This window comes from Buceros rhinoceros, unplaced genomic scaffold (genome assembly GCF_000710305.1).
Source record: "Buceros rhinoceros silvestris isolate BGI_N320 unplaced genomic scaffold, ASM71030v1 scaffold3208, whole genome shotgun sequence".
Classification (NCBI taxonomy): Eukaryota; Metazoa; Chordata; class Aves; order Bucerotiformes; family Bucerotidae; genus Buceros; species Buceros rhinoceros.
Window position 1 is genome coordinate 1 of NW_010427261.1, and position 27,881 is coordinate 27,881.

General features: G+C 34.7%; 1 protein-coding gene across 1 annotated transcript in view; it reads left to right on the forward strand.

Annotated features, from left to right (window-relative positions):
• Positions 1–8,152: 8,152 nt before the first annotated feature.
• CEP170 (centrosomal protein 170kDa) overlaps positions 8,153–27,881 on the forward strand; it is a gene marked incomplete at its 5' end in the record, with an annotated part of 53,977 nt that continues 34,248 nt past the window's right edge. The window contains 3 exons of the mRNA XM_010141798.1: positions 8,153–8,629; positions 11,058–11,704; positions 23,959–24,108. Of these exons, the coding sequence (XP_010140100.1) occupies positions 8,153–8,629; positions 11,058–11,704; positions 23,959–24,108 (1,274 nt within the window). The remainder of the gene's footprint in view (positions 8,630–11,057; positions 11,705–23,958; positions 24,109–27,881) is intronic.

The following is a 27,881-nucleotide window of genomic DNA, read 5'->3' on the forward strand; positions in this document are numbered from 1 at the left end:
TAAAATATATATATATTTTCTTAACTAGGGAACTAAATGAATATTAATGTTTGGAAGTTTCATAGACAGTTTGCAGAGATGAAAGCCTATTAAAATCAAGTTAAAGAAATTTATTCTTTGAGAAACTATGCATTTCCAGAGACTAATTTCACATAAAATGTTTTCTAGTATGTAATACAGGTTGTTACCAGTAGGTGTATATATATAAAAAAATTATTACCTGGAACCAATGTGTCTTACTTAGCAACTTAATCCATATCTGTCATTTTATATGCTTGAAATTAGATATTGGGATAACTTATTAGAATATTTCTGAAAATAAATGGTACTACATTATTTTGTATTTGACTTTTAGCTCTAAAAGGTGAACTATGCCAACATTCTCTCCTGTAATTCCATTAATGCTGCGTTAGTGGGAATTGCACTTCATAGTTCTTGCAGTAAAGATTTGCATAGTCTAAAGTTTAATTAATAATGTTTATTTCCCCATAACACAGATATTTTTTTAGTTAGCTATACACAGCATGTATTGCCAAAACTTAAATCTCAAGTTCTATAATTAGGCTTCAAAATCTATCATCAGGCAGCTGCATAAAGTGACTGCTCTTCTAAAAGGGAATTACCTTAAAACTTACTCAAGTTAGGACAAAATTCAGCCATCTTTGTTTCGTTGTTTAGACACACATTTAGGGCCCAACATTTTTAAGTTTGCAGTTTTTTAAAGTACTTTAACTGAGGTGGGAATTTCTTCCTCTAGTAGTAGTTTCTTTGGTTACCATGAATTCTGTTTTGCAGGAATTGGAGTAAACTCTAAAAATACCTATAAAAAAACTAAAGTAATACTTCAGTATAACAAAGTCAACATCTCTGGAGTTAACTTTTTGTCACAGCCCTTAATGACCTTTTTCTTATTAGTCTAAAGTTGTCACAACTCAGACAGTAGAGTAAGTCTCTTACGATTTGGACTAGTAGGAAGATGCCAGTTTGTTGGTAGTGACAGCTTTTGTGCAATTTAAACAACTTTGTGGCATATAAATGGTATATATAATAATGCAGTATAGCTATAGAACACTTTCTTATTTTGTTATTTTTTTTGTGCAAATCTTCTCTACTGTACACAGCATGAGTTAGAGTATGCTATTGTGTGCTTCTGAGGAGGATTTTCAGCTACAGGTTTCTTATCCTGCTTTAGTAGTCTGTAACTCTACAGTTCAAATCTTATCTAGAAATGTTTAAGGAATCCTGAGGAATACAAATTTTGTTCCTAATGGCAATAATAGTGGGAGACAATGACTGTTAGATGTGATTCCACTTCCATTTTTCTCAAAAAAAAGGAAGGTGCATGTGTCATCAGTTACAAAGAAAAATAATTAAGGTCTTGCCTTTGTCGTGCCATTGATAGACTTGCTAGCCGTCTGATCCTCCTTGCTTTCCAGGTTACGGGAAGCATTAACTATTTGCTGTGAAGCCTGTGACTCTGTATCTTGCTGTATATGCCAAAACAGGGATGGTCAAGTTTTTATACTCACATATATACTCACATCAAGTTTTTTATACTCACATATATCTGCCTACTTTTTTTTAATTTTAAAAACATAAACTTTATTTGCCCTCATTTATGTATAGGATAAATAAAAAGAAGTATCGTGAAGCCTGCGGTTTTGATGCCATGCCATTAACAAAGTGTGGCACAAGACTTCAGCTTCTATTTAGTAGCATGCCTATTCTTATTTTTTGTAAATTGGAATTGCTGTCTCGGAAGCGATATTGCATCAAATGATCTACATGCTCTTGTATTTATTTTATCAAGAGATTTTTCAGCAAGTGATTAATGCTTCTGATTCTGAGCTGAAAGAAAAATAAGATTCCAGCGTACTCTCAAACTAATCAGAGAGGTGCAGTCTGTTTTAGTAGTAGACAAAAATAAGTTTTTTCTAGACAGAACTTCAGTAATGGGGATATTTTTGACTTGCTCTGCCTTAGTGAAGTCATAAGGTAAATGATGAATAGAGGAAATAGACTAATATTGTCTACAGTATTTAACTGATTTTGTTTGTCTGTTTTCCATATATTTACACTATAAATAAAGTACAGTGAGCCTGGAGCCATTTTGACAAGTACTTTTTTAAATGTACAACATACGTTAGAAATACCTTTTTTTTTTTTTTAATATGTCGTTGTTTAATCATGAATTTATCTCCTACAATTAGAATTTTGAGTGTAGGAATAGCTTCTGTTTCCTCAAACTGAAAAACGAATAAATCTGGAAGTATGGAATTCATTTTGAATAAGCACATGCTAAACAAAAGCTCAAGTGAAATGCTATAGGAAGACACTGATGGGGAAAAATCCAAAACCTGACATTTTTGCTAAACAATTTAGTGTGGGAGGATGTGGAACTAAAATACCTTGTACGGATAAGTGATTTACTTATCTTGATCACTTAATCTCCAGGAAGACACTAGTCATGTGTTCTACTAGTCTGTTTTTTGACTGTTGTAGATGTTTTTCAGTAGTGTTTTTAGAAAGCTTGAGAAGAGACCAGATAAGAGTTGACATTGGCCTCTATGGACACATTTCTTCAATCTCAGAACGCCAACTATGTCTGCGTAAAGTGTGCAAAAAAAATACCCCAAATGTTTTCATACATTATAAAAAGATAGGCTATTTGGACCCCATTGGACTATAATTACATTCTATGCAGGCATTAAGTTAATTTCAACAAGTTTATCTGTTACATCTTCATGTCCTTAGGTTTTATAGCAGACGAATATAATGATTGGAAATAAATATCAAGAAACACTTTAGTGAAAGAAAAATGGAAATTTCATGAGACTGTTGTGTTCGGATATTTTTAAAATAAAACCAAACTTTAATTAAAAAGTGTTCAAGACCCATGCGGTTATTTGTACTTTCGTGAGCTAAATTGTATTAAGTATTTAAAACACTGATTTGGAACATGCTTCTTAGTATAAACTACCTGGAAGTATGTACATTACAGGTGAATTCACGTACATAAGTTCTTAAACTTTTTGTTCAGCAACCTAAACTGATAAAGCCTGATATTTTAACTAATTAATCCAATGAAAAATCTGCTTCATGCCTTAATGATTTGGCACACAATTATTCACTGACTAGAAAAGAGGGCATGAGTCACAACAGATGGGGGAAGGTTTAATGAGGAGATTGAAATGGGAGATTTGTTTCTGCTAAGCCAACTATAGACAATTAGTCTTCAGAGTCTCAAGTTAATAAGATCATTTTAATGTTACTGTTTCTCTATCCCAATGGAAGCTCTTCTAATGGACATTATTTGCAAGCAGAGCAGAATAGCCTGGAAGACTTCGAAAATAAACAACCTTTCTGCTCTTTTCAGACATGCATGTTGTCTGACATAATGATCCATAGATCTACTAGTCTGTGTCAAAATGAACACTTACATACACACCTGTGGTGTGACTTGATGCTGCAGCTGTTAGACTTACATGTTATTGGCAAGTTTACCAGGTGTCTAATTATTATTGTCATGTGTCACCCTCACTTCCTGGAAAAGCGAAAATTGCATTCTCTGCTGATCTCAGTGGTAGCTTTAGAATTTTACATCGTTAATGCCTTTAGCAGAAACTTAAGAAAAGACAGACATCAATTTTTAATCTGGCTTTAAGAATCTGAAATTGTTTTTTTTGCATTTGGCATGAAGTATTTTTTAATTTCAGCGTTGTGTCCCAATATATCAGATTAAATTCTCCTTACGTTTAAGAAACTGTCAATTTAAGATAAAACAAGCTGGCAGGTGTTTTAAAAATTCCAGTGTAATCAGTATGTGTGGGAGATTACACTCACATGTTTTATCAGTAGTATTAGCGTTAAAGTTCCTAGAATTTTGTTCTGGAGTTTTGCTGAGTTTTGGCCTGGAATATGTGTAAGTGCTGCATATGGAAGGCTTGCTTTGCAAAGCTGTAGCAGCAAGTGTGCATGGTATGTCCCAGGGAGCTTACAGAGTATTTTAGATCCATTACAGCAATATACTTAAGTGAGATTAGTTTTACACATTTTTCATTTTAACTCCTTTAAAGCATGCAGTTAAACTATGTGAGAGGTGGGGATTTCTGTACAATACTATTTTACATTTTTATTTAGAGAAATTTTGATATTATTTCACAAGACAGGTTATGACGACATTAAAAGATGATCTTTAATACTAGTTAAGTCACTCTAGGTATTTTTCACAATCTTGTCTTTAAAAAAATGTGCTTCATCTGTAAAGCAGAAAAAAGAACTAAAAGGTAAGTGGGAAATAAAGTAGTGATATGGAGAGAAAGAGAAAGGAAAAAAATTAATTCTGATAAGTGTTTGCAAGCACTAAATTCACCTTGTTTTCATTAAATGTACCATTGCACAGTACCAAATATAGAGCTAATATATAAAAAATATTTTGTGGAGTTATGTAAACATGATATTTTGGCAGCTTCTTACACCTTCTGCAGATAAATATTTTGCCTTCGGTTTACAGCCACTTTTTTCAAGAAAGGCTTTGTAAATTCCAGATAATTTTCAAGTTTTATTCTTAAAAATTGCATTTTTAAGGCAAAAAAAAACCCTTTTCTGAAAAATCCTGAAGACTGGGGAAATTATTTTTTGAGGCTTCATCCTGTGTTTGCAGATAATATATTCATATACACAGGCAATTTCTTGCATATCTGATAGATTGTGTTGAATAGCACAGAACCCCGTGGCATTTTTTTGTCCAGGTTGGCAAGTGGAATTTTAAGATTCTGACTGTTGGTGTGTATAACTTTAGAAATAAAACTTAAAGTCCTAAAAAACGTAATCAATTCTGCTAATGTCGCAAAGTGAATGTTGCTCTTCTGATCATCGTCTCTGACATTATTCTCGTCATTAATCTCCCTGAACCTGTTTGCTTAAGCCTATGATTTCCCAGATATTACGTAGTTTCCCTGTTAGCCTCTCCTAGACTCACTGTTTCATTAATAGTCTCACTGCACCTGTGTAGCAGCTCCAGTTACTGCTTCCGTACTTGCCCTGTAGAAACTGTTGTGCGTTTGTCTTTTGTAGCATTAAACCTTTGTAGAATGAGAGCTCCTTCTTTACAGATACCCCGGGTCTTTTTCTGCCCCTATCCTTTCTCTCTTGCCAATTCAGAAGTCTCTTCAGTCCCTGAAGAGATTGCAGTTCACAGCCTGTCCATCCCATCGTATTCCCAAAACACACTTTCAATTCCACACAGTTCTCTTTTTCGCTGTACAGATACTATGCTTGTCTTGTTTTAAAGTACAGAGCTGTGATGACCACTATCTTCAGTATTTGCTTGAGGCTTTTCTCTTAAAGCTGTCTGTATTTAGTCTGATATATAATTTCCTTCATCTTGGCAGATTACTTTTTATGATAGGATTTCACAGGTAAGGCTGTTTTATAGATCGCTCTTTGTAATAATCTAGAAAACTGTAAGCACTTGCATTTAGAATTTGGGTGACAAAATCTGAAGGGTGGTTCAGATCAGGATTTATATTCTTTTTGTTTCTTCGTTGTTTTCAATCCCTTATTCTAATAAATTTTGATGTATTTAACTATTTTCAAAATGCAAGTACTTCAGGCTGAAAATAGGATTTTAAAGAAATTAAAACTCCAGATATTTTTCATTATATCATTTCTAAGAATTTTTCTAGTTTAGAAAAAAAATTACTATTTAGTTGTAGATCAGTTTCCTACTTGTTTGGATTAAGCTGTCTAATGTAGATTCAAACCATATTATGGCATCTGTTTAATCATAAATATTAGAGTCAAATGCTGTGCATATCACTGTAGCCTAAACAGTTGATTTTGAATGTTAAGTTTGATGCAGGTAAGTTTCACAGGAAATTTTTTTTTTTTTTTTTTTTTATGAAGTTGTCTATCAGTGCTGACTACCCAGTGTTGTAAATCCCCTCATCCTAAGCCTACCATGCATCTGATGCAGTTTGGCTACAATCTTAGAATTTTCAAAAGATGATGAAGCAGTTATTCCATATTTACTGAAAAATTTTATTTATAGTATGGCCAGTAGATTCCTCTTGCCTGGCCCAAAAGTAGAAATACTTCTCAAATCTTTTGAAGTTATATTTCAAAGGAGCATTGAACGCTGTATCTTGCTTAATTATTGGTTCAGAAATCCCATGAAATTGTAGGCTTGAAGCTCTGAATTGGAACGGGGGGCGGGAGGGGTGGGAAGAGGTACATATATGTTGGCTCCCTGGTGGATTACTTTCTTGTCAGTGACAGTGTCACATACAGTAAGGATCCTTGTAAGATTTGATCCTGCAAGAGCTTGAGCCATTCCAGCTTGTTAGCTGGATGAAACAAATGCAGAGTGGTGATGGTTTGCCTGAAATATAATAGCTGCAAAGTGTGACTTGTTTATTTTTGTACGTTTTCTGTCTAAAGACTTTTTTAATGACCTTTGTATGAGTAAAATGGATCATTCTGTATTGTTTGTCTGCTGGCATAAGCGTTTTCAGAAAGGAGACTAAAAGGCATTCTGTTGGCCAGGAAGGGGAGTAGTGGGTTGCTGTTGTAGTGCCTGAAAAGTACCCCGCAGAGATGAGGTAGCTGACAGTGCAGTGAAAAGCATCAGCTACGGTCTTGAAGCACAATGTAAAAACTGCCTGAATTCTGAACATCTTTTGTATTTGCAACAGCTACTTCTAGATAAAACAGCTATGTTAGCTGCATCAGAGTTACTTATCTCCTGTTGGTATCCAAGCATGACAATAATAATGAATGTGTAGTGGTTTAATTATCACTCCATAACATCATTCTTTTTTAACTTTCCCAGTTATTGTGCTGTCCCTTAATTAGCTGTATTTCTCTATCAAATTACCATGCTTTTTAAATTTTTTTAATGAAACTTTTCCTAAATCTTCACAAGAAGCATGTTTGTGGGGAACAGCATAGGTGCGTTATGCTCTCCTGCATCCTTTATCCATTAAACTCCTGACTCCAGTATAAATGTTTCTTTTGCTTCCTTACTGCGTTGTAGTTTCATAGACAAACGTTAACTGTCTCAGCTGATATGTGGTGTGCCTGGTTTTACTGCCAGAAATCTATTAATTGCATTCTTATGCCTTTACTTGGCAACCTAAAATGGTTTCTTAAACATCTTGATGTGGTTCATGATAAATCATGTAGAAACTATTCAGAAATCATTTGCAGGAATGTAACTTGCCATTGCTGTTAACATCTCAAACATCTGTTTCTTATAGCCTAACTCTACGCCAGATATTTTGGCTAGCTTACTAGTTTGTGAAATGCAGCCACGTTTGTTGTCTTAAAAGCACATTGGTAGCTTTGCTGCAACCACAAGAAGCCTTAACCTTCATTAAGGCTATACAGTGGGACTTTGAATTACTAGCCCATGGTTTTTCCACATTGTGCTTACTTTACCCACTTAAGAGTATGGTTTGGTACATTCTGCATGCTTCTAGCTGTTTTTACCTTTTCATCCACAAATTATGGAAACAAGTAAAATTAAGAGTAGGTGACAGTAGGACGCAGCTCGATCCTTTGGTTTTATTTTCTTTAGAAACAAAGTGTTAACACTTTCCAATGCTTATCAGGGTTCAACTTTTCAAGCCAGAATTAGTGTTTAGTTTGTGTAAATGTGTGAATTAGTTTTCTAGAGAATTTTAACAAACAAAATTATACTAGTTATCTATTGAAAGCCAGATTATTAGTACTTGTTTTGAGGGCACCTTGATTTGATTTTTCTTTTTTTTCCTGTTGGATTGGAATTGCAATAATGATCATCTCAAGTATTTCTCTAATGTGGTTTACCTGTTTTCCATGTGCTAATAACCTATCTGACCTTTACATCATGTAAAAATTTTTGAAATGCAATTTTCCTTAGCCAAATTCTAAGTGGGCTTTTGGCCACTCTACACTCCTTTCAACCAAAGCTGTCTTTTCATTAATATTTTTTGTACGTAATTCTGGAATTATTTTTTCCAGAACTACGGTGCTTGATCTTCTCCACAACCTTCTGTTTATTACAGAAATTATTTAAGTGACCTTTACAGGAGTTCGGAAACTTCTTGAAGAACCTGAAGTTACCAAGTATTGTGTAATCTTTTTTTTTTTTTTTTCCTTTCCTTAATAGGATGCAGCACAGATGCCAAGCAAGCTGAGGAGCAATCTGCAGCTGCAAGTGAAGAACTTTATCCTTTTTGTAGGGAGCCAAGTTATTTTGAAATACCCACAAAAGAATTCCAGCAACCTTCACAGGTAGCAGAGAGCGCTATTCATGAAATTCCAACAAAAGACACCCAAAGCTCCCATGCAGCAGGTGCAGGGCATGCTTCCTTTACCATTGAATTTGATGACAACACTCCAGGAAAGGTAACAATCAAGGATCACGTGACAAAATTCACGTCGGAACAGCGTCACAAGTCAAAAAAGCCTTCTTCCTCCAGTGGCCAAGACCTGCCTGGGCTTCAAACGGTGATGATGGCTGCAGAGAGCAAAGTAGCAGATTGGCTAGCACAGAACAATCCTCCTAGAATGATATGGGAACCACCAGAGGAGGATTCCAAAAGTATTAAGAGTGACGTTCCAGTGTACTTGAAGAGACTGAAAGGTAAAGTGAATAATTCCAGCTATGATTATTTCTGAAAGCAGCGATTCCTCACCAGCATCCAGTGAGCGATCTCTGAGCCCTTGTGGAGCTCAGCTGAATTCAGATACTCCACATGCGGCACAAGGATCTATGCTGGAAAATTTTACTACATTACTGAGTCTTAAAAAGAGGACAGGAAACTAAATCCTAATTCATCTTACAAGTATGCTAATTAGAGACATTCTAGTACAATGAAAACATCAGCTATTTAAAACATGGATCTTGAAAAGGGAAAGGAAAAACCTAAATCTTAGTTAAACTTTGCATATATTACTTTTTCCCATGTATTACTCGAAAAATTGCTTTTTAGAATCAAAGCTCTGAAGTTCAATTTATGTTTCAATAGCATACATTCTGTGAATATTCATGTGCTCTAATAAAATTATAGCAAAGAATACATCATATAGTTACTCTGCTTGTGTTGATCCTATTATAATGGAGTCAGGTTTGAGTCAGGAGTCTGAAACAGACCAAGAGCTTCAATTTTTTACTAAGCTTACGGAATATTGTATTTATAAGAATGCTGCTGTTGAATGAAGTTCCATGCTCATTTACTGCAGACAGTGACACTTCAAATAAAATTAATTCAGATGTTAATTGTGGTTAGTACTTTCTTCTGCATACCACCAAGAATAGAGAAGAAAGTAGTTTTGATGTTCAGATGAAGAATCCAGTGACATTCAGGCTTTCCAGATGAAAGTTATCTTTCATTTTTTGTTTTTAATTTCAGCAGGTTAGCCCTGCAATTCCCATTTTTCTTGATTCTGCAACATTATCATGCCTACCTCTTAAACCAGCTGGGACTGGATACAATGTGCTTTGTCTTCGAAATTAAGCTAAAAAAATTTTTTTTTGAAAAGAGAGTTGTATCAATGTGCTAGTTAGGTTAATGGTATAATATTTCTTCTAGAGTATATCAGAGCATTCTTTGGTCTTGATATATTATATTCATGAACATGCTTTAAAATATTAGCCGTGTCACACTGGTAAATAGGAAGGGCTTTGTTTACAAGCCCTTAGCCTTTTGCTGACATAAACTCCTCCAAGTTTTGTAAATTGTCATCTGAGAGAAGTGTAAACCTTGGGGTGTGTATGGCCATAATGTGTACCTGAATTTTGTAATTCTTACTTGTGACTTGTACCTTTGCAAATCATGAAGGTAGTGAATATACCTAGCCGCTTTTAGTTTGATTTAAAACAAAAGCAAACACAAAACTTTTTGCTTTTTCTCCTCAGCTTTTTCTTAGAATATCCTGTACTAAAGTCACGCTGTTAGAAGTACGTTATGACTTCCTCTGCAGAGTTGACACTTACTGTTATTCTGAAGTATAGGAACCAGAACATCATTTTCTTAGGCAGCATATAAATAAGTAGCAAATAGGAATCTAAGTTGGGGTTTCGGCTGTATATTCAGTGCTGTTAGTCTGATAAGTAAGGTTTCGCAATATGTAATTACTCAACTGAAAAGTAGCTGCATATCCTAACTAGTAAGTTAGCAATCCTTAAAAAAAGCTATCCTCTTGAGAAGAAAAATAAAATAAATTGTTCATTCTGTGTATATATGAGTAGGATTTGATCCATAAGGGCTCAAAGAAGGTAAAACTGTTCCTGCCTGGGAACTGAGCTAAGACTTTCATTATACATGAAGTGTTAAATGTGACTTGCTGTGTATGAGTATCCAGCTGTCCAAGCGTTTTCAGGTATCATTGCAAGGTGTATTTATGCACATATATATGGTACATTCAATTCTTGTTTGTAGATCTCAATGTCATTTGTAGAATAAATTAATAATAACGATGATACATGCATACAAGAGATACTGAGGGGAGTGAATGATGGAAAAGCTCATACTTCTTGGAAAGAGCAATGGAGAATTAACTCCAGTTTTCAGTAGACATTTCTCTTGATAAACTGTTGAGGAATCCAACGATATGAACTGTGAGTCTCCATCGTGGATGTTTTTAGCTATTTCAGGGTTTTCTTTTTCCTCTTAACCCTGCCTGGAATGTTTCAGTAGTCATTTGTAATCAGCTGGCTGTGTATTAAAAACCACCAAACAAACCAAAAACATACTTTAGTGCAGCTGGTACAATATTGGCTTTTGTAGGTCACTGATAAGTATTCACAGATGAGAGTATTGATGCAAGTGGTAATTCAAATGCACTGCTGTTACTGATCAGCTTATAAAGTATTGTTGTTTGACTCATATAACAAGTTGAATGCAATATCAGGAGCTGTAGAAAATTTGCAGAGCCAGGTACTGAAAGCTGGTGGAGTCTGAACAGAGAACCAGTTTGAAATCCTGAGTTTCTTTAATACACGTTGGGCTGGTGTATGTTTGCTTTTGTTTTTTTCCATTGTGTTATATGTTCTTTTGCTTCCCTTGTAGGGAATAAGCATGATGATGGTACACAAAGTGATTCAGAAAATGTTGGTGCACACTGGCATTACAGTAAGCGGGCAGCACTTGAAGAACATTTAAGGCATCATCATACAGAGCTGAAAAAGTCCCACCAGAAAGTCCATTCCACAGAAAAGCAGCAAGAGCAAGGCAGTTTGAATCAGACTGCCTTTATGATTGAGTTTTTTGATGAAGACCATCCTCGAAAGAGACGTTCTTACTCTTTTTCTCAGAACGTAGGAGCTCTGTGCCCAGAATCTCCATCTCCAACACCTCATGCACGAGCTGAAAGAGTAAAACCTACGTCAGGAGAGAAAGCAGTCCCTTCATCTGTGCAAGCTAGCACGTCACATCACAGAGCAGTACATGGCGTTCATGCAAAACTTCTAAAACAAAAATCAGAAGAACCCTCTGCTGCATTACCTGTTTTACAAGCTGCGTTGTTGAGGAGTTCAGGAAGCCTTGGCCATAGGCCTAGTCAGAACCAGGACATGGACAAAAAGTTGAAAAGCCAACATATTTCTTCTGGTACTGAAAAGGACAATGAGGATGACCAAAGTGACAAAGGTACTTACACTATTGAGTTGGAAAATCCCAATTCTGAAGAAATGGAGGCTCGTAAAATGATCGATAAGGTGAGAAACATAAAATGTGCACTGATGTTAAAATGGTATGGTATGTGTGAGCAACAGTCTACCACTTCAGTTCCACTTACTAAGGCTGCTGCAATAATAATTTTTTTAAGCCAATCTGTAATGATCAGATATGGAATGTCATAAAAGCAGCAGTAGGCATTTGGCTGAAAATTATTCCTGTTTGTCACCTCCATTCTTTTAGACTGGTAGTTTTAATGTGTTTTCAAAATACTTAAGTACTGTGAGAATACTAGGCTATTCAATTAACTGGTATTTTTATGAGAGTTACTAGATTTGAATTCTGTGGAAATACCTGTTTTTAAAATCCTATGGTCTCTAATTTTCAGTATATAAATTAGTTCCATCCAAATTACCATATAGAAATAAATTGTTAATATTTTCTGTACTTAGTATATTTAATAACAGTAACCTAAATTTCCGCATTCATTATGAAGAGGAAGTGTAAGAAGCATTAATTTTCCAAAAATGTTTATATGATAGCAATGTCTTTTTTCCTAGTTTGAATATAGGTATATGCTTCATTAGGCTTAGGAGTCTTATGTGTCCAAGTAACTTTTGCTTATTGGTCAGAACAGAAATAACAGCACAAATTGTATTTGCAGTTCAATAACTGTAAATAACTATTCCTTTGGATTCAGCAGAAAGATGTGGGTAGAAGCTAAGTTTAATCATATGGCTTAACTGACTTTTGAAGAGGATGGGTTTGTATGCTATGTTGCGTTTTCCTAAACAAACCATTGTGGTAGAATGCTGACATCCTGTTCTAGGCAATTTTTTAGCCACTTTAACAGGAAATCCGTTACTTGTTATAGAAGTATTTAAGGATTGATTTTTTTAAATTTTTTTTAATGTAGAACTTTTTCAGAGGTGAACAAATACATGAGTGCATTTAGAATGTGTTTTTGCTAAACATGGAAAAAACAGTTTTTGAAAGACAAGCTGGCTTCGCTTGTTTGGTTTTATGGAAAAATGCTGGCGTAGCGAGGAAATGGGAAATTTCATTATGGTTGATTTTATTTTATAAAAGGAGTTCTGGGAATATTTGGGGTGGGGGAATTAAAATAAAGAGAATTGCTTCAGTAAAATCTTAAACATAATGATTTTGCATCTTACTCTGAAAAAAAGACTTTTGACTTTGAGTCAACATTCAAAAAACTTCTGAGAACTAAAAGCTTCTGAGAACTAAATTAGGCAGGTGAATATTAAAGAACATCATTGCTTTGACTTGGAAATTAAATGTAGATATTTGTAGTTACTAAGTTACACATTTTCTGATTTAACTGAAGATTTTTAAGTCCTGGTTTTGCTTAGTTGTGCAACAGTATTTATTTGGAAACCAGAAAAAACAATAACATTTGGAAATAGACAGTTTATGTACTTTATTAAAATGTTAATGCTGTCTAATACTGTTTAATAAATTTCAAATTATTTGTGGTCTTTAATATCTGTTCAGTATATCCACAGTCAGTTTTTTGGAAGAGATTTTGGAGATTTGATTGAAACAAATCTCTCCTTGTTACATGAGAAGTTGCAAAACAAGAGGTGATAGTAAGCATTAGGGATGGTAGTAAAGTATTGGTTAATATTCTTAGTGTATAAAAAGCTTTTGGATATTGTAAATACCCTTTAATACTAAACTAAAAAGTGGCACCACTAGAAATTTAAGATTTACTAAAGCAGAGATGTTTTTTTTTCTTTGAGGTCTTCTGTCTCTTCAGTTACTACTTTTACTGAATTATAATGAACAGTATGTTTTGCATGCAGTACAGAAAGTTCTGCTGCACAGTTCTTATTTGGTTTGGTAATATGAAAGAAGTACATTATATTTATGAAGTGTAGAAACACAGCCAATGAAGAAAACCAGAACCAAGTGGAAGCCAAAGGAAAATAGATACTTATGTGAAATTTTTTTTTAAAATGAAAAAAGGATGCTGTTGCACTCATTCAATATCTTGATTTCATTTAGATTTCTAAGGTTCCATGTCCTCTTCTGCTGCTCTTTTAGTCTTATAAGAAAAGTGTTGTCCCTACAGGAGAAAAGTAGAATAAAAACCATGTTTTAATGACATTTTGAAGCCTGGCTTTTGAAAAGAGAATGTGAAAAAGATACAAAAATAATCAGAAGGAAAGAGGAAGATGTTTTCTAAGTAACAGAGGAAAGGTTTTCAGTGAGATACTTTACCGTGAGAGAGGGGTGTGATCATTTATCTGCAGTGATGGTTGTCTTTGAGTGAATGTCTGCCACTTGCCTAAGATTCCAAAACCTTTGAGGTTTGTGTCTTACACAACTTTCAACGCCTTGGTGATTTACTGAGCCAATGACATTAAATTGAGACTCGATATCGAGATCTGACAGGCAGGTAATTTATATAAATGCCCACAGAGACTGAACTGAGTAGGAAAAGAAAAATTTGTTAAATTGTTTCAAATTTGCAAGATTTAAAAAAAAAATTTGTTTTTATTTTATATCAGGATGAAAAAATAAAGCACACCATAAAAATAGTAAGCAGATATTTTTCAGTTGTAAACATAAAAAAAAAAAAACCCCAAACCAGAACCTGTACACACTTGGAGTCCTCCAAAGATTGTTCCTGTTCCACTTGCATGTCAGTTAATCAGTTGGATTGATTGTATTTTAAAATATTCCATGTATAGATCAGCCATCATAGGAACTGATATAATTACCTAGTATTTTAGGAATACTAATACTTGCTTCTTTTGTGCTGTTATTTTACTTTTATTCATTAATCTTGAAGGTATTGTCAGAGGGGGTAAATGAGGCCAGCTTTGAACAGGTTTAGAACTGATGCGTCATATCTCTTAGAACAAAACAAACATCTTTGGGAATAACCAAAGAAAAGAAATTTAGAAATTAAATAAGTAAAATACCACATTTTGTAGAGGCGGGAGAAATCTCAGGCTGTTATTAGACAGCGAAGCAGTCATCATAAGATTCCTGGTTGTTTCTATTTTAAAATGGGTCACATATACATGTACATGTCCAGGACAAATATCAAAACATGAAACTCATAGAAGGAAAATGGGTATAGCTTCGGGAGTTGTTTGGTTTTGCTTAAGTGAATTTAATTTCATTACGTTTCTGAATGGAAAGATTTGTCAGTGTTCTGTAGAGATAGTGATTATAATTTGAAAACAGTTGAAATCTTCAGCTATTGCCCATTGTTAACTGCCTTCTCTCCTTATTCAATCAGCTAGTGAGAATGCTCTCCACAAAATTCCTGTGTTTACATAGGATCCAGCTGCGCTTTTCACAAGTCACACAAAACCCATGTGCAAAAACCTCATCTCGTATTACTGAAATTTTCTCTAAAATACATATTCTAGGACTTCTGACTAATTTTATTTTTTAGTAACTTGGCACTATTATGATTTCTTTCAAATACTGTTGGGTTTTTTTGTGCTCATCATCCTTTTTGTGTTCATCATCCTTTTTGTTGATATGAAAAGACTACAAATTATCAGGCTAATAAGTTTCCTTTTTTCAATAAAGCAAAATACTAACAGCAGTAGATTTTAATGTGCGAATAATTCTGGGTGCGTTTTGAATGTTAAATACTTGGAGATTACTGCAATAAAGAAAAAGCAGCTCAATGAGGGTTTTTGCAAGCTCTTCAGGGGTTGCTGGGGGGGTCCTTTTTTGTTTGTTTTGTGTAGGGTTTTTTGTTATTTATCTTAATCAGCCAATTTAATTTCAGGATATTTCTGAATGGAAATACTTTATAGAACTTTGTATAGCAGAGTTAACTCTTCTATGCATGTGTGGGAAGGGAAGGAGCAGAACAGAGGCTGTATGTATGTTGCAATTCTCATCAGTGTAGCTGATCAGGAATGTTATAGCAGCTCATACACACATGGAAGCATTTGGCTTGGATAAAGTTTTCTTTGGTCCCAAAATGTTTTCTTCAATTATATTATATTCATTTAAATTCCCTGAAAAAAGATTTTTTTTTTTTTTTTTTTGCATCTGCGCAGTAGTTTTAGGTCTCAAATTCAACATAATGATCCCCAACCAGAAGTAAAATTTGAAAAAAAACTACTAAAATCCAGCCTCAATCTACCCTTCTTTCATCTTCAAGAAGAATTACTGTGACTGTTTTAATGATGTTGTTTTCAGTGCAGAGGTTGTATTTTAGACAATTTACATTGGAAAAGGATGCTATTTTAAAGTCTGTGTTTATATAAATAGACAGGCTGTAATAGGTAGACATGACCTTGTTTTTAATGTTCATGCTATCATCTTTAGTTTTACTTGGTTATATACTGTACAAAGAGTATACTTGAATTATTAATCTGTTGACGCAGTCTTGAGAGAGATTCTTTTTTCCTCTTAGAAATTTAAAAATTTGGAATAACTTATTTTGGAGGGAAGTCTGTGTTCATGGTACTATAGACAGGAGGTTTTCCATTTTCATTTTCTGCATTTTTCTGCTCGCCATGATACTTACATTTCAGTTTGTTCTGACTTTTTTTTTATTGAGTATGTGTTCGAATGGTAATCTCTTCTGAAATGAAATTATAATAAAAGGGTTTCTCCTTACTCTTTGCTCACAGAGTATGTCTCTTCATAACATGCTATGTTACTGGCTAATTATGTTCTTCAGGGACTGTGTATTTTGATGATTTGTTGTTGCTGTTGCTTTCAGTGTTCATAAAACCTTTTTACCAAATCTTGTCTTCTCTGATACAAAGCTTGAAGTTTTATCAAAAATCTTGCAGATGGCAAGAAACATTGTGTTAAGCGTAAAATAACGTGTAAATGAAGAATTGTGGACTGACAAGTTTAATGTTATGCTACATATTTTGAAAGTAAGTGACAAAATCATAAGTAGGTATTTTATTATATTGTTACATTTGTAAATACCAGTCTAGTTCTGTGAGAAGTGTAGACCAATTTGGATGTCTTCCATCATTTCTAAGTAGTGTTCAGTGTACAGTAGGGATTGATTTTAAAACATGGGGCCATATAACTTTTTTTTTAGATCTGCAAGGTTTATTAGAAAATGTATATTTTGAACTTTTTTACAAAAAACTATGTTCATTCAAAAACTTTATTTGCAGTGCAGGTGGAGCAGAGTCCTCTTCTTACGGAGTTAGCATACATGTTACGGAACTCTTCTTGGCAGTTTTTTGCAGTATTACAAATGACAAGCTACTTGAAAGGAATCAATGAGCACTAACTTAGGAGGAAAAAAAATCTCAGCATGTTTCAATGACTGTTTAAGGAACCAAGACTATCTTTTTTCAAAAGATGACTTTCGGGTCTTCTGTCTTTTCACAGCCTCTGGGTTTTGTTGCTCTTACCATTGCTTCAGTTTCTTACAGAAAACTGCCTTGTAGCCCTACAGAGTGTCTTTGTTGCAGAAAGATCATATTTTATGAATACAGTGCTGAAAAAGCAATAGAACACTTGAAACCTATCAAATTATCTGAGCATATAAATTTTGTCAGGAGTTCTGAAGATGTTTGTAATCTTTTTTTCTTCTGAGCAAGGGAGTCTTACAGTCTCTAAACTTATTTCCTTTTGAATTTGGAATTCTAAAGAAAATGAATACTTTACTGTAGCAAACAGGGACAAAATATGTATGCATGTAAATATGCAACTGGCATCTGGTAAGAGAAAGTTATTAGTCTTGGGCACGTTGATCCTTTTCATTTGCTTATGTAGCTTTTTTAATACCAGGACATCATGCATCTGATTCTACATCTTCAGTATATAGTTAAAATGACATAAACAGCTTTTGCGAAAATCCATGGCTTTTCATGAGATACACCCTGCACAGAATACAGTCTGTTCACCTGCAATAGCTAGGATTACTGCCAAGAACAAGCAAAAGCTATTAAAATCAGACTTCTCAGAAGCAACTTGGTTAAACACAGTTAAGCAGTAGCTGAACACAAAGTGAACTTGGGGATTGTACTCTGGCTCGTAACACTTTCTCAAATGTGGGAAGAAAACGTTTCGCTTTTGTCTTTTCTATGTGATCAGTAACTGACTTTTAACAACCAATTTACTGTATATTATGAATGTCTGGACTACCTTCTTTGGAAGAATTATGAGGAGCTCATTCTGAACACCAAGTGCAGCATTGCTAAGATGATCTGCGATATGGATCTGAAGCCTCTTCCATTTCTCTGCTCTCTGGAATCGTCTCTTTTTGTCAATCAAGCATCCTCTGAGTGTGGCTTATTTACACTTTCTTCTTCTTGCTTAGTACATCCAAACAGTGTCAAATCCTGCTTGTGTTTCCAAATTCATGTGTCTTCCTTTTTTTTCTGCCTTTTTCTTCCTCCTTTTTCTTGCTGATCTGACTGTATCAGTTCACAGCTGAGTTTATTACATCTACTTTTATTTGACTTCCCTAACAATCAAATACACTCATCATCTTCCTTTAAAAGTTGTGAAACGTAATTGCTATTACAATTTACATTCCCATCACTTTATACTAGGCAATACCTTATTTTGAACTTAATCTGTTGTGATCTTTGTTTTATTTTGCCGTGGTTCTGTCTTTAATGCACTGTACAGTAGAGTCCCTTGTCCCTTACCTGTGCTGTGCTTTGATTTAGTTTGCTTTTTGAACAGCTCATCTTTGAATTCCCTTTTACACACTTCTTGTCTTTGGGGTTTGTTCTGCTCCTTGTATGCAGGTGGCCTGCACTGAAATTAATAGCGTTTAAGTCTTCATCCTTTTCAAATGTGTCTCCAGGTAGTAGTGTAGTATCTGAAAGAATAGGAAGAGAATTACTCGAATACTGCAGCTTGCAAATGCCATCGTTAATTGATAGGTTCCTAGTTGTAGCTTTCTGAATTGCAACTAGAATCCTTATTATCTATCTGTTGGTTTTCTTTTAATCTTACTAGCAATTGCTGCATACCTTTTAAGACTACAGCAATAAAGCTATTGGGGAAAACTTTAGAAAGAAAAAAATTGTAAAACTAGATAGAATTCTTCAGACTTGTATTTTAATAAAATTTATGCTCCCGGTTTGTGTTAGTATTGTTAGAAATGCTTTCTAATGATTTGTGTTCTAAGTGCATATGCAGAACAATAGAGTCACCGTTCTAATATAAATAATTTACTATAAAACTGAGTGGAAGTATCTATTAGGAGTCTCAAATAAGACCTTTTTTCCATTGATACCAGAATTTGGATGAGGTACTAGGTCTGTGAACATTAAGCACTGAGTGATTATAATATTGTAGAACTGCAGTGTGATCTTCATAAACCATGAAATAGTTTAAAATTAATGTTCTGAAATTAAATAAAAGTATAAAGTCCCAACATTTCAGGAACTCTGAAGGGCATGTAAATGAAATACAACTGAGGAAAGTTTTTTCTTACTCAAGAACTCAGGTTTATAAAAAACACATAAAGAGAACATCAGGTGGATTTTGGGGTTGTGGTGTTTGGTTTGGTGGGGTTTTTTTACCTAACCCATTTTCTTCCATTCGATTCAGAAAACTTTTTCTGACCAGTTTTAATTTTGATCTCTAGAAGGTGTCACATATATCAATAAAGAAAAACTGCTTCTGTGGTTTCAAAGGATCATCACTTTTGATAATTAATTAGACTGACCTCTGGTGCATCTGTGGTACAGAACGCATCAGTTCATCTTTTGGGGAAGGAAGAAAGGAGGGTCAACAAGACCAGTTCCCAGTGACTAAAGCTAGCTTGTGTTAGAGCTGTGTTTATAGCTATGGTGACAAGCAGGTCTGCTGAGTCATGAGCTATTTTCACAGGAAAACGTGTATGGCCTGCCAAACAGATTACGCTGCTTTCTGCAAAATTAGCCCTTGCAGAAGAACGCACATGCTCAAACTTGGTCGTGTAACTCATGCTCTCTCAAAAAATATTCCAGTACCTTTTGCAGTTCCACAATTAAACTATTGGATTTCCCTTTGGGCTTTCTCAAGACAGACTCTTTGAGCTAGAATCAAAGGATCTAGGATCACTGTTATTAAGGATCATAAGATCACATAAGCTGGAAAGGACTTTAGGAGGTCGGTAGTCCAACCTCCTGCTCAGAGCAGGGTCAGCTTTGAGGTCAGACAGTTTGCTGAAGAGTTTATCTCACTCTGCAAGGACAGAGACTAGGCAACCTTGCTAGGCTGTTCGTCAGAGTGAAAAAACTTTTCTTTATATCCTGTTTGAATCTCTCTTGTCCATATGTCTGTGAAGAGCCCAGGTGTCATCTTGATATGCTCCCCATAGGTTCTGGGGGGCTGCTGTTAGGCACAGCCCAAGCCTCACCCTCTTCAAACTGATCAAGCCCAGCTTCCCCAGACTCTCCCCGCAGGGGAAGTGCTCCAGACTTGAGCATCCAGTCCGACAGTGTCTCTCATGTACTGTGGGGACTGAAACTGGATGCGGTCGGATTTACCACCTGTTAACCCATTTGCTTAAGAAGTCAACTGAATTGAAGGTTAAACAAAATTACATTGACTACATTTCATTAATGGGGCTTGACTTTCTATGGCAACATTGTTGTCATCATCCCCTTGCCATTCAAAATGTGTGGCTTTGCAGTGGGAATTGTTTCCTGCTTTCTAACCATAAAGTAGTTATTTTTAATCACCAACACAGTTTATACAATGTTTCTGACAGTTACACCATTGCAGCCATGTGGCAGAGACTCCGTAGGAACCCTTTGTAGTGGTGTAGATTGGTGCAGTACCTATTTTTTTCCTGTCAGTCAGATTTAAGTGATTCTGTGAAAATTATTGTTCTGGTTTTTGATTTGTAACTTTTTGAAAATTGAAGCATTCAAGGTGAAATAGTCTAGTCTTTCTGCTAAGATATAATTCCATAATAAATAAATAATAATAGAGCAGAGCAGAAAACTTTAACTGTCCAGGATAATTGCTTATAGGAAGCTGTTACCTTAGAAATAAATTTCTCTGGTAATTTCATTTTCAAATGCTACCTCTTTAAAAAACAGCATTACTATCTGGTGTGTTTTTTCAAAACAAATTTTAGAAATTGTTTTCTTCATAGTATGTATAGCTACCTAAGTAAAAAATATATTACTCCCTATCCTTCAGACTCCAAAAAATGATCATGATTCTGTTAGTCTCTTATTGTTTACAGTGATACAAAAAAGTGTGAAGGACTTAGGAAGCTTTTTTTTTTGTTGACAGCTGTGTACTGGGTAAATATGATTTAACATCGTTAGGAAAGGTCTTGAAGTCATAAATAAATGCACAGAATCCCTTTACGTCCTTTATCAAAAATTAAAAAAAAAAAAGGGCATCATTCTAATTTTTAAAACAGCTCAATGTTTACAAATCTGTATCGTGGACTCTGGCTTAATTTTCTTTTTTTTTTCCCCAAACACAGTTACTCAAAATACATACTGTAATTGCTCCTGTTTAAAGTGTAGCTGCTGCTTTTGACAAATACAAGCTTTAAAGAAAGAAACTTAAGTATTTTTGTATAATTATGTAAGAGATGCAGCAGTGGGCGTCATGAGCATTTCTTCAGGATCTTTTTGAATTGGTTAAGTTATCTCCTAGGCTTTCCTGAAATGACTTTGAAATCATGAAGATATTTAAAGAACAGAAATGCCTGAAGAATTGTAAGCTGTGAAGAACTGTCGTTCAGTCTTTGTAGGAATGTACAGGTCTTTATCCATTCAGGCTTCAATCACAACATCCCACTCTTTACATACATACATTATCCTAATCTCCCATAAAGTACAAAATGCATTTTTCTAAATGGTAGAGAGATGATTTCCAGTAGAAACCTTGAGGATATTCTGTAGCTGTCTCTGAGGGCATAGTCTCATTTGGTGAACAATGTGAGTGATTGGTTAATCCTGAAATTCTGATGGTACTCATTTTTTGCAGGTGTGTGACAGGTGCGTAATTTTATTGAATACTAAACATAAATTGGTTTATCTTTTGCATAGTTTTCATATTTAAAGTTTTAATTATGTATTAATGGCATTGTTTTCAAAGTTTTTTTTAGTATATCACAGTTCTGAAATTTAGTCTTTGGGCTAGATCATCCTTGTATGAAACTTGTCTCTCATGGTGAGAAGAGGAGCTTTATGGTTGTGTAGCAGTGGAACTTAGATAGGGCAGGTGCATGCACATACCAGTGCTCCTAGATGGAGAATGAATTTGTAGTGCAAAAATATACATTATTAAAGAAGATGCTTTCCCTTTCTAATAATAGTGTTCCCAAATACTGTGCGTTATCTTTCTGGCCTGTGATATCCCCAGTATACATACAGAGTGAGCATTAATAGTAGTATTAGGAGGTAAATCTATTTCTTGGGTCTTGCTGATACCCATATTCCTTTGGCAGGTTTGGTTTTGCAGTAATTTCAGTAGTAGAAGAATAAAAATCAAAATTTGGTTAAATAGGACTTCAGTAGTGGAAAGGTAAGACGGAAAGAAAGACGCCTTAGGTGTTGCTGTTTGTCATACAAGTAAAGAAATTTGATATGGTAAATGAATGTGCCACCAGATAATTGGAAGCAATTTTCAGGTAGCAATTTACTCCTGTTGTCCTGGTTAGATGTGTAAGTGTTGAATTCATATTTTTCTTCAGGTGCTTATGCAATAAAATCAGGATTTCCTTTCATTTAAAAACGAACGTGTCACTCCATTAATTACAGGTTTTTACATTAAACAAGGAAAAAATGGCTGCAGGATAGTGTTACAGTCAAAGAAAGGAGATGTGGATGATAACTGGTTTGTATCTTCAAAATTTGCTACAGCTGTACAAATCAAGAGTATATTAAGAGGAAAACTTAATTTTTTTTTTTTTTTTTTAAGATAAGAAATACTAATACTCCTGAGCAACTGGTGCATAAGTGTATCTGGACACGAATTAGGTTTTAATTGAAAAATGGGGAGCATTGCCTGACTTCTCGGATTGCTGAAAGCAGGCTTTTTGCACGAGAGCAGAATACAAATCCAGTGCATTTGAAAAAGCTTCATCAGTAGTGAATGTATACATGCTATATGCACATCTTTCTGGACATTTGGAGCAGCATAGCAAGAGGAGCTGAAAGACAGGGTGCCTGACTTTTTTTTTAATTATTCATCAGCTTCTCAGAAGCTAAAAAACATTGTGGTTTGTGGCCATCTAGTGGTGAATCCATTTTAAAAACACTCTCCTTGTTCAGAGTTCTAATAAACCAGTCTTCTAGCTTTGCCACGTAAAACCAAATTACAAAACTGCTTTGGGGGGAAAGATAATGCTATGTATCTTCTCTTTTACACTGGTAGTACATTTCACAGGAGGGTAATATTTGTGATGGTCATTTCCTTTCCTTTTCTTCAAGACAAAATAATTTTGGGTGTTAACAGCTTCTTTTTATCAGCCAGTTTTAATGTGTGTGTGGTTTTTCATTTTTATTCTGTAATTTTTTTAAATATCTGAGTAGAGTCATGAATCTGTTTCTTAGGCAGAAATTTATAAATTTTATAAATTATGTTTCCAAGATACAAAATCATGAAAAAAAAAAAATCATAGCCCTTAGTATCTATGACTCAGGAGAAATTTGACAGACAATATGCTGCCTCTCCTACTTAAGTCATTATTGCTAAATTGCCTTGGTAATAACATTTCTCTGGTATTTTTCTCTGAGCAGTGATTTTAGAATGTCATAGGAAAATCACTCTATCACAAGTGGAAGGAATTAATATGAACATAGTAGAACAATTATGGCAAGTCACATCTTGACTGAGTCTACATGGTTTGTGAGCCCTGGTGGACTTCTAAGACCTGCTAAGTCCCTGTCAAATGAAAAACTGCAATTTTGTTTGTATTAGAGAAATAATTCAATAAGCATATTATTAGCAGATGTAACCTTTTATATTTCTTGTTTTCACTAGATAATAGCAAAAATCTGAAAATTCAGGTTTTTTTTTCCTTAATCGGGAAATGGACTGTAAAAGGTTCTTTGTAATGATTTTGCCTTTACCTTTTGTTTATATCATCAGTGTCATTTTTCACATCTGACCATTCCAACTAGCAGTTCCTTGAATTTTCAGTGTTGTCATACACTTCTGCTCTTTTTCTCATTGCTTTAGATATTTCTTGTATTTGAGTCGTAGATTTCACCAGTATGACATAAGCATAATACAACAAAACCTATTTAAACTCACTATCCAGCATGCCACCATCCTTCCATTAACATTGAACATTGCATCAGGATGGTATTGGGTTAATGTATGTAATGGTTTGTTTCATTTTCAGGTGTTTGGAGTGGATGACAGCCAGGATTATAATAGGCCTGTTATCAACGAGAACCAGAAAGATTTAGTAAAAGATTGGGCTATAAATTCTGCTACAGTAGTGCTGGAAGAAAAAAGACCACTGAGTACAACTGGATTTCTTGACACAGAGGTAGAATTTAATTTTTGATGGTCTTCTTTTTTCTTCCAATAAGAGAGAGCACTAATAACTGACCAGTAAATGTTAAACAGCAAACAAAACCTTTCCTAGAAAACATTAGCTCAGATCTCGAAGTATTTTATTTTTTTTTAGGCCTTTATTGCATTATCAAAACTTCTCTGTCAGAGACAGACATACTACATTGTGAAGGTGTTTTAAACTTGGCTACTTTTCTATATGCACTAACACCAGTGTATTGGAAATGTAGCAGGAGCTTCCTTGTGACATTACATTTGCACAGTATATTACTCTTCTTGTAAGTTATGCAGCAGAACTGAGGAAAAGCTGATTATGTTTTATAGCCCAAAGCAAGTAACTATATTAAAATTCAGAAATAAGGAATATGCATTTAATGTGTGATACAAAGTCAGCTAGGAAAAAACGATAGATAAATCAGGTTTTATTTTGAAGCCAGAGGACTTCATGTTTTTACATTCATCGTTTCAGTTCTCAATTGAGATGCCGCTCATGAGAAGTCACTTATGATAGTTGCCTCAGAAGTAAATTTAATCAGCAAAGGAAAATGTGTATTCTTGATATATGATTCAGAATACACATACAAGCTAGGTGTTAATTGTTATTTCATATTGAAATCTTGGGAGATATTCTGATATCACTGTGATGGATAAACTAACTTGAAATGTGTTCAGAACAGGGCGGGCTCACACTGGAGCAGAGTTAATCTGGCAAGAGCAACAAAGCACACAACACTTCTGCTTGCCATGGCAAAGTGTTTCTGAATTACGATCCTGTAAATGAGCAAGCTTTATAAACAAGCACATTTTCTGGAGTATATGAAGAGCTTAAAGTATGGCTTGTGTGCCTGCCATGCAAATACATTGGTTTTAGTATCTAGGAATCCGTTTCTCCTAGAGACGGTGAGCCTTTATTATGGTTGTATTTTAGCTGCTGTGCAGTCTTGATGTACTAAGTATGTTACTGTGTCTAGTTTAGTATCTTTGAACAGTTTCTCTGAGGTTACTGCTTCAAGTAAGTTTCTGCCATGCAATGTGGGCATATCTTGGGAAAGAATTTGACAAACTTTGCCTTTCACTTTACTTGTTTGCATGAATGTAGAATCACAATTTTTCTCTCTCTTCTTCTTGTGCTTTTTGCAGCATTCAGCTCTTCCATACCATATCAGTTTTCAAGATCATTAAAAGTATTGGTATTTTTCCATTTCTGTGATTTCATAAGCAGAAGAATATGTGATCTATTTTATTAACGTAATTGAGCTTTCCAGGTGTCATATTTTGCAAATAACAGGGTTTGATTTTAGAAGACTGAGACTTCTTCAATCATAGGGCATGTTTAAGGAACTCTTCTGCCAATGGCATTCTAAAACTCACTTTAATTTAGGTTGAAGTTACAAGAACAATGCCTTTTTATTACTGTGGATGCTTTGCTGAATGAAAAGGTCATCATATATTGGGAAGGGAATGGCTTATTTGACATAGTCTTAATTTACAAGATTATTATGAGACATGGTAGGGAAAAAGAAAAACGTTCAGTAGGTAAAGGAGCAAAACTGTCATAAGCAATGTGGATATAGTAAGAATTGGCGTAAGAAGTGTTGAGGACAGATGAAGATGGAAAAAAGCTTACCAGAGGCAGTTAAAAGTAGAAGTTGTTTCATATGTATATAGAAGTAAAAGAGAAGCTAATTTGGAAGTATAGAGATGTGTTTCGCAGTTTCGTAAGGGCCGAAACAATCACAAAGCTAATTATTGAGAGAAGGTTGTAATATTTAAGTTTTAGTATCAAAACTCACACTCTGTTTTAGCATTAGGAAAGGGAGAGGCAAATGTGTTTGATCTGTAAAGTATGTGGGTATCATGTTCTCATTATATACAAACTTTTCTGCATGTGGTTTTTGAAAGACTAACTATGTTAATGAGCTGCAGATCATAAGCTGATAAACCTTATTGAAGATTTTGGCTAAATAGTCAGGTTACCTCAACGTAGCTCAGTGTTCCAGGCTTGCATCCACTCACATTGCAGGGGGACCTTGCTCCAGCTGCCCGTCACATCTGTAGATGATTTAGCAAAATGAGGCAAATTCAGAACATAGTTGATATAGAAAAAGCACAGAAGAAAAATTTAAGATATTTCAGTTCAGGAGGATGGAAAAGATGGCTTGGGAAGTTACAGAGATTTTATAAAAATTATTTTGGGGGTTGAAAGATTACTCTGAACTTAAATACCTTAACTTCACATGGTTTGTGAAGTTGCATGAATAATATGCTTGGAAAGGACCTAAAAAACTGTGTTTCTTATGAAGACATTCTCAGCTATTCCTTTGATATGACAAGCTTTGGTACTTTGGTGTAGTGTATATATCACGCATCTAAATAAAATGCAGCATGAATGTCTGACACAGTTGAACTGAGCCTTCATACACTGTTTATTCACTTCTCAATGATTACAGATAGGCAATGAAAATACTAAATCCATCTATTTAAAATACTTAAATGTTTTTATTTTCTGTATTATAAGCTGCCACTTGCCAACCAAGGTAAGTGTGATTTAAGAACAAAAATAAGATAGAGAACAAAGAGGATATTATTAGTGGTTTTGTTATTATTTATTCTTACCATGTGATTCTGATATGGTAAAAATACTACAGACATTTTGGCTACTGATTTGTCCATTCAGCTTCTTTTCAATTTTCAGTGGCCAGTTATCTATGCTAATTGCAGTTCTTAAGTAATGTTCGTAGCTTATCAACATTGTCTTTGATGTGCTTCTTAAGGTCATACCTGTTTTTTGTTTGATCTGTGGGGTTTATTGAAATTTTTAAGATTGCAGTGCAGTTAGAAATCTGGTTCTGCATCTATAAGGTCATCCGTGCCATTGACTACAATGTTCCTTTTCCCTTTTTGAATGCCCGTTTCATGTCTTTCACGCTGAAGGTAAAATAAATAATACCATAGACATTCTGAATAACTTCATGTAAGTATTTGCTTCTTAGAAGTGGAGATCTGTGTGTTTTTAGAGGCTGTATTTCATTTAGTTTGTCCTCTCTAATTATACTAATTACCTTCTGCAGAGGAAACCACTCAGCCTTGTTTTAACTTAGATGCTATACTGAAACATAGGATGTTGTATTGCTAATGGTATCTGTGAAAATGCGAATATGACCCTTGGATACTTCAGAAAATAGTAGAAAAGGCGGTGTTGTTGACACGGTGGAAAGTTTGAAACATCCTCTGAAATACTGGCACTAGAATTGTTACCATTCTTGGATGAAAAGGGTTAATACAGACTAGAGATGGTACAAAGAGGTCTGCTCAGATCATTAAGGGAGTGGAGATTTACCTTACAAAACCAGATGGATACAGTTTATTTAGTCTAGCTAAGTAGAGGATGAGATGGGTATGTTGCTGAGTTTTGCTGTATAAGTGGAGTAAATGAAACAGAAGGAAAAAGAACTATTTGAGATAGACGTCAGTCTTTTTCCAAGAAATGTGATGACATCGGCTGTAAGTAAAGTGAGCATGGAAATATGAAAAAAGGTCATCAGCCCTGGAGAAATATGGTTCTGAAGCAAGTAGAGTGGGGAGTGACTAAAACAACTACTATCAAGATGGCGCTTTAATTTATGAAAGGATAGCATAATACGATTCTTAAAACATGAGATGACTGCAGTAGTATGCAACTGAAAGGACTTCTTTTTCAATTATTATTCAGCTCATTGAAATTTTTTTTAAAAAAATATTATTCTG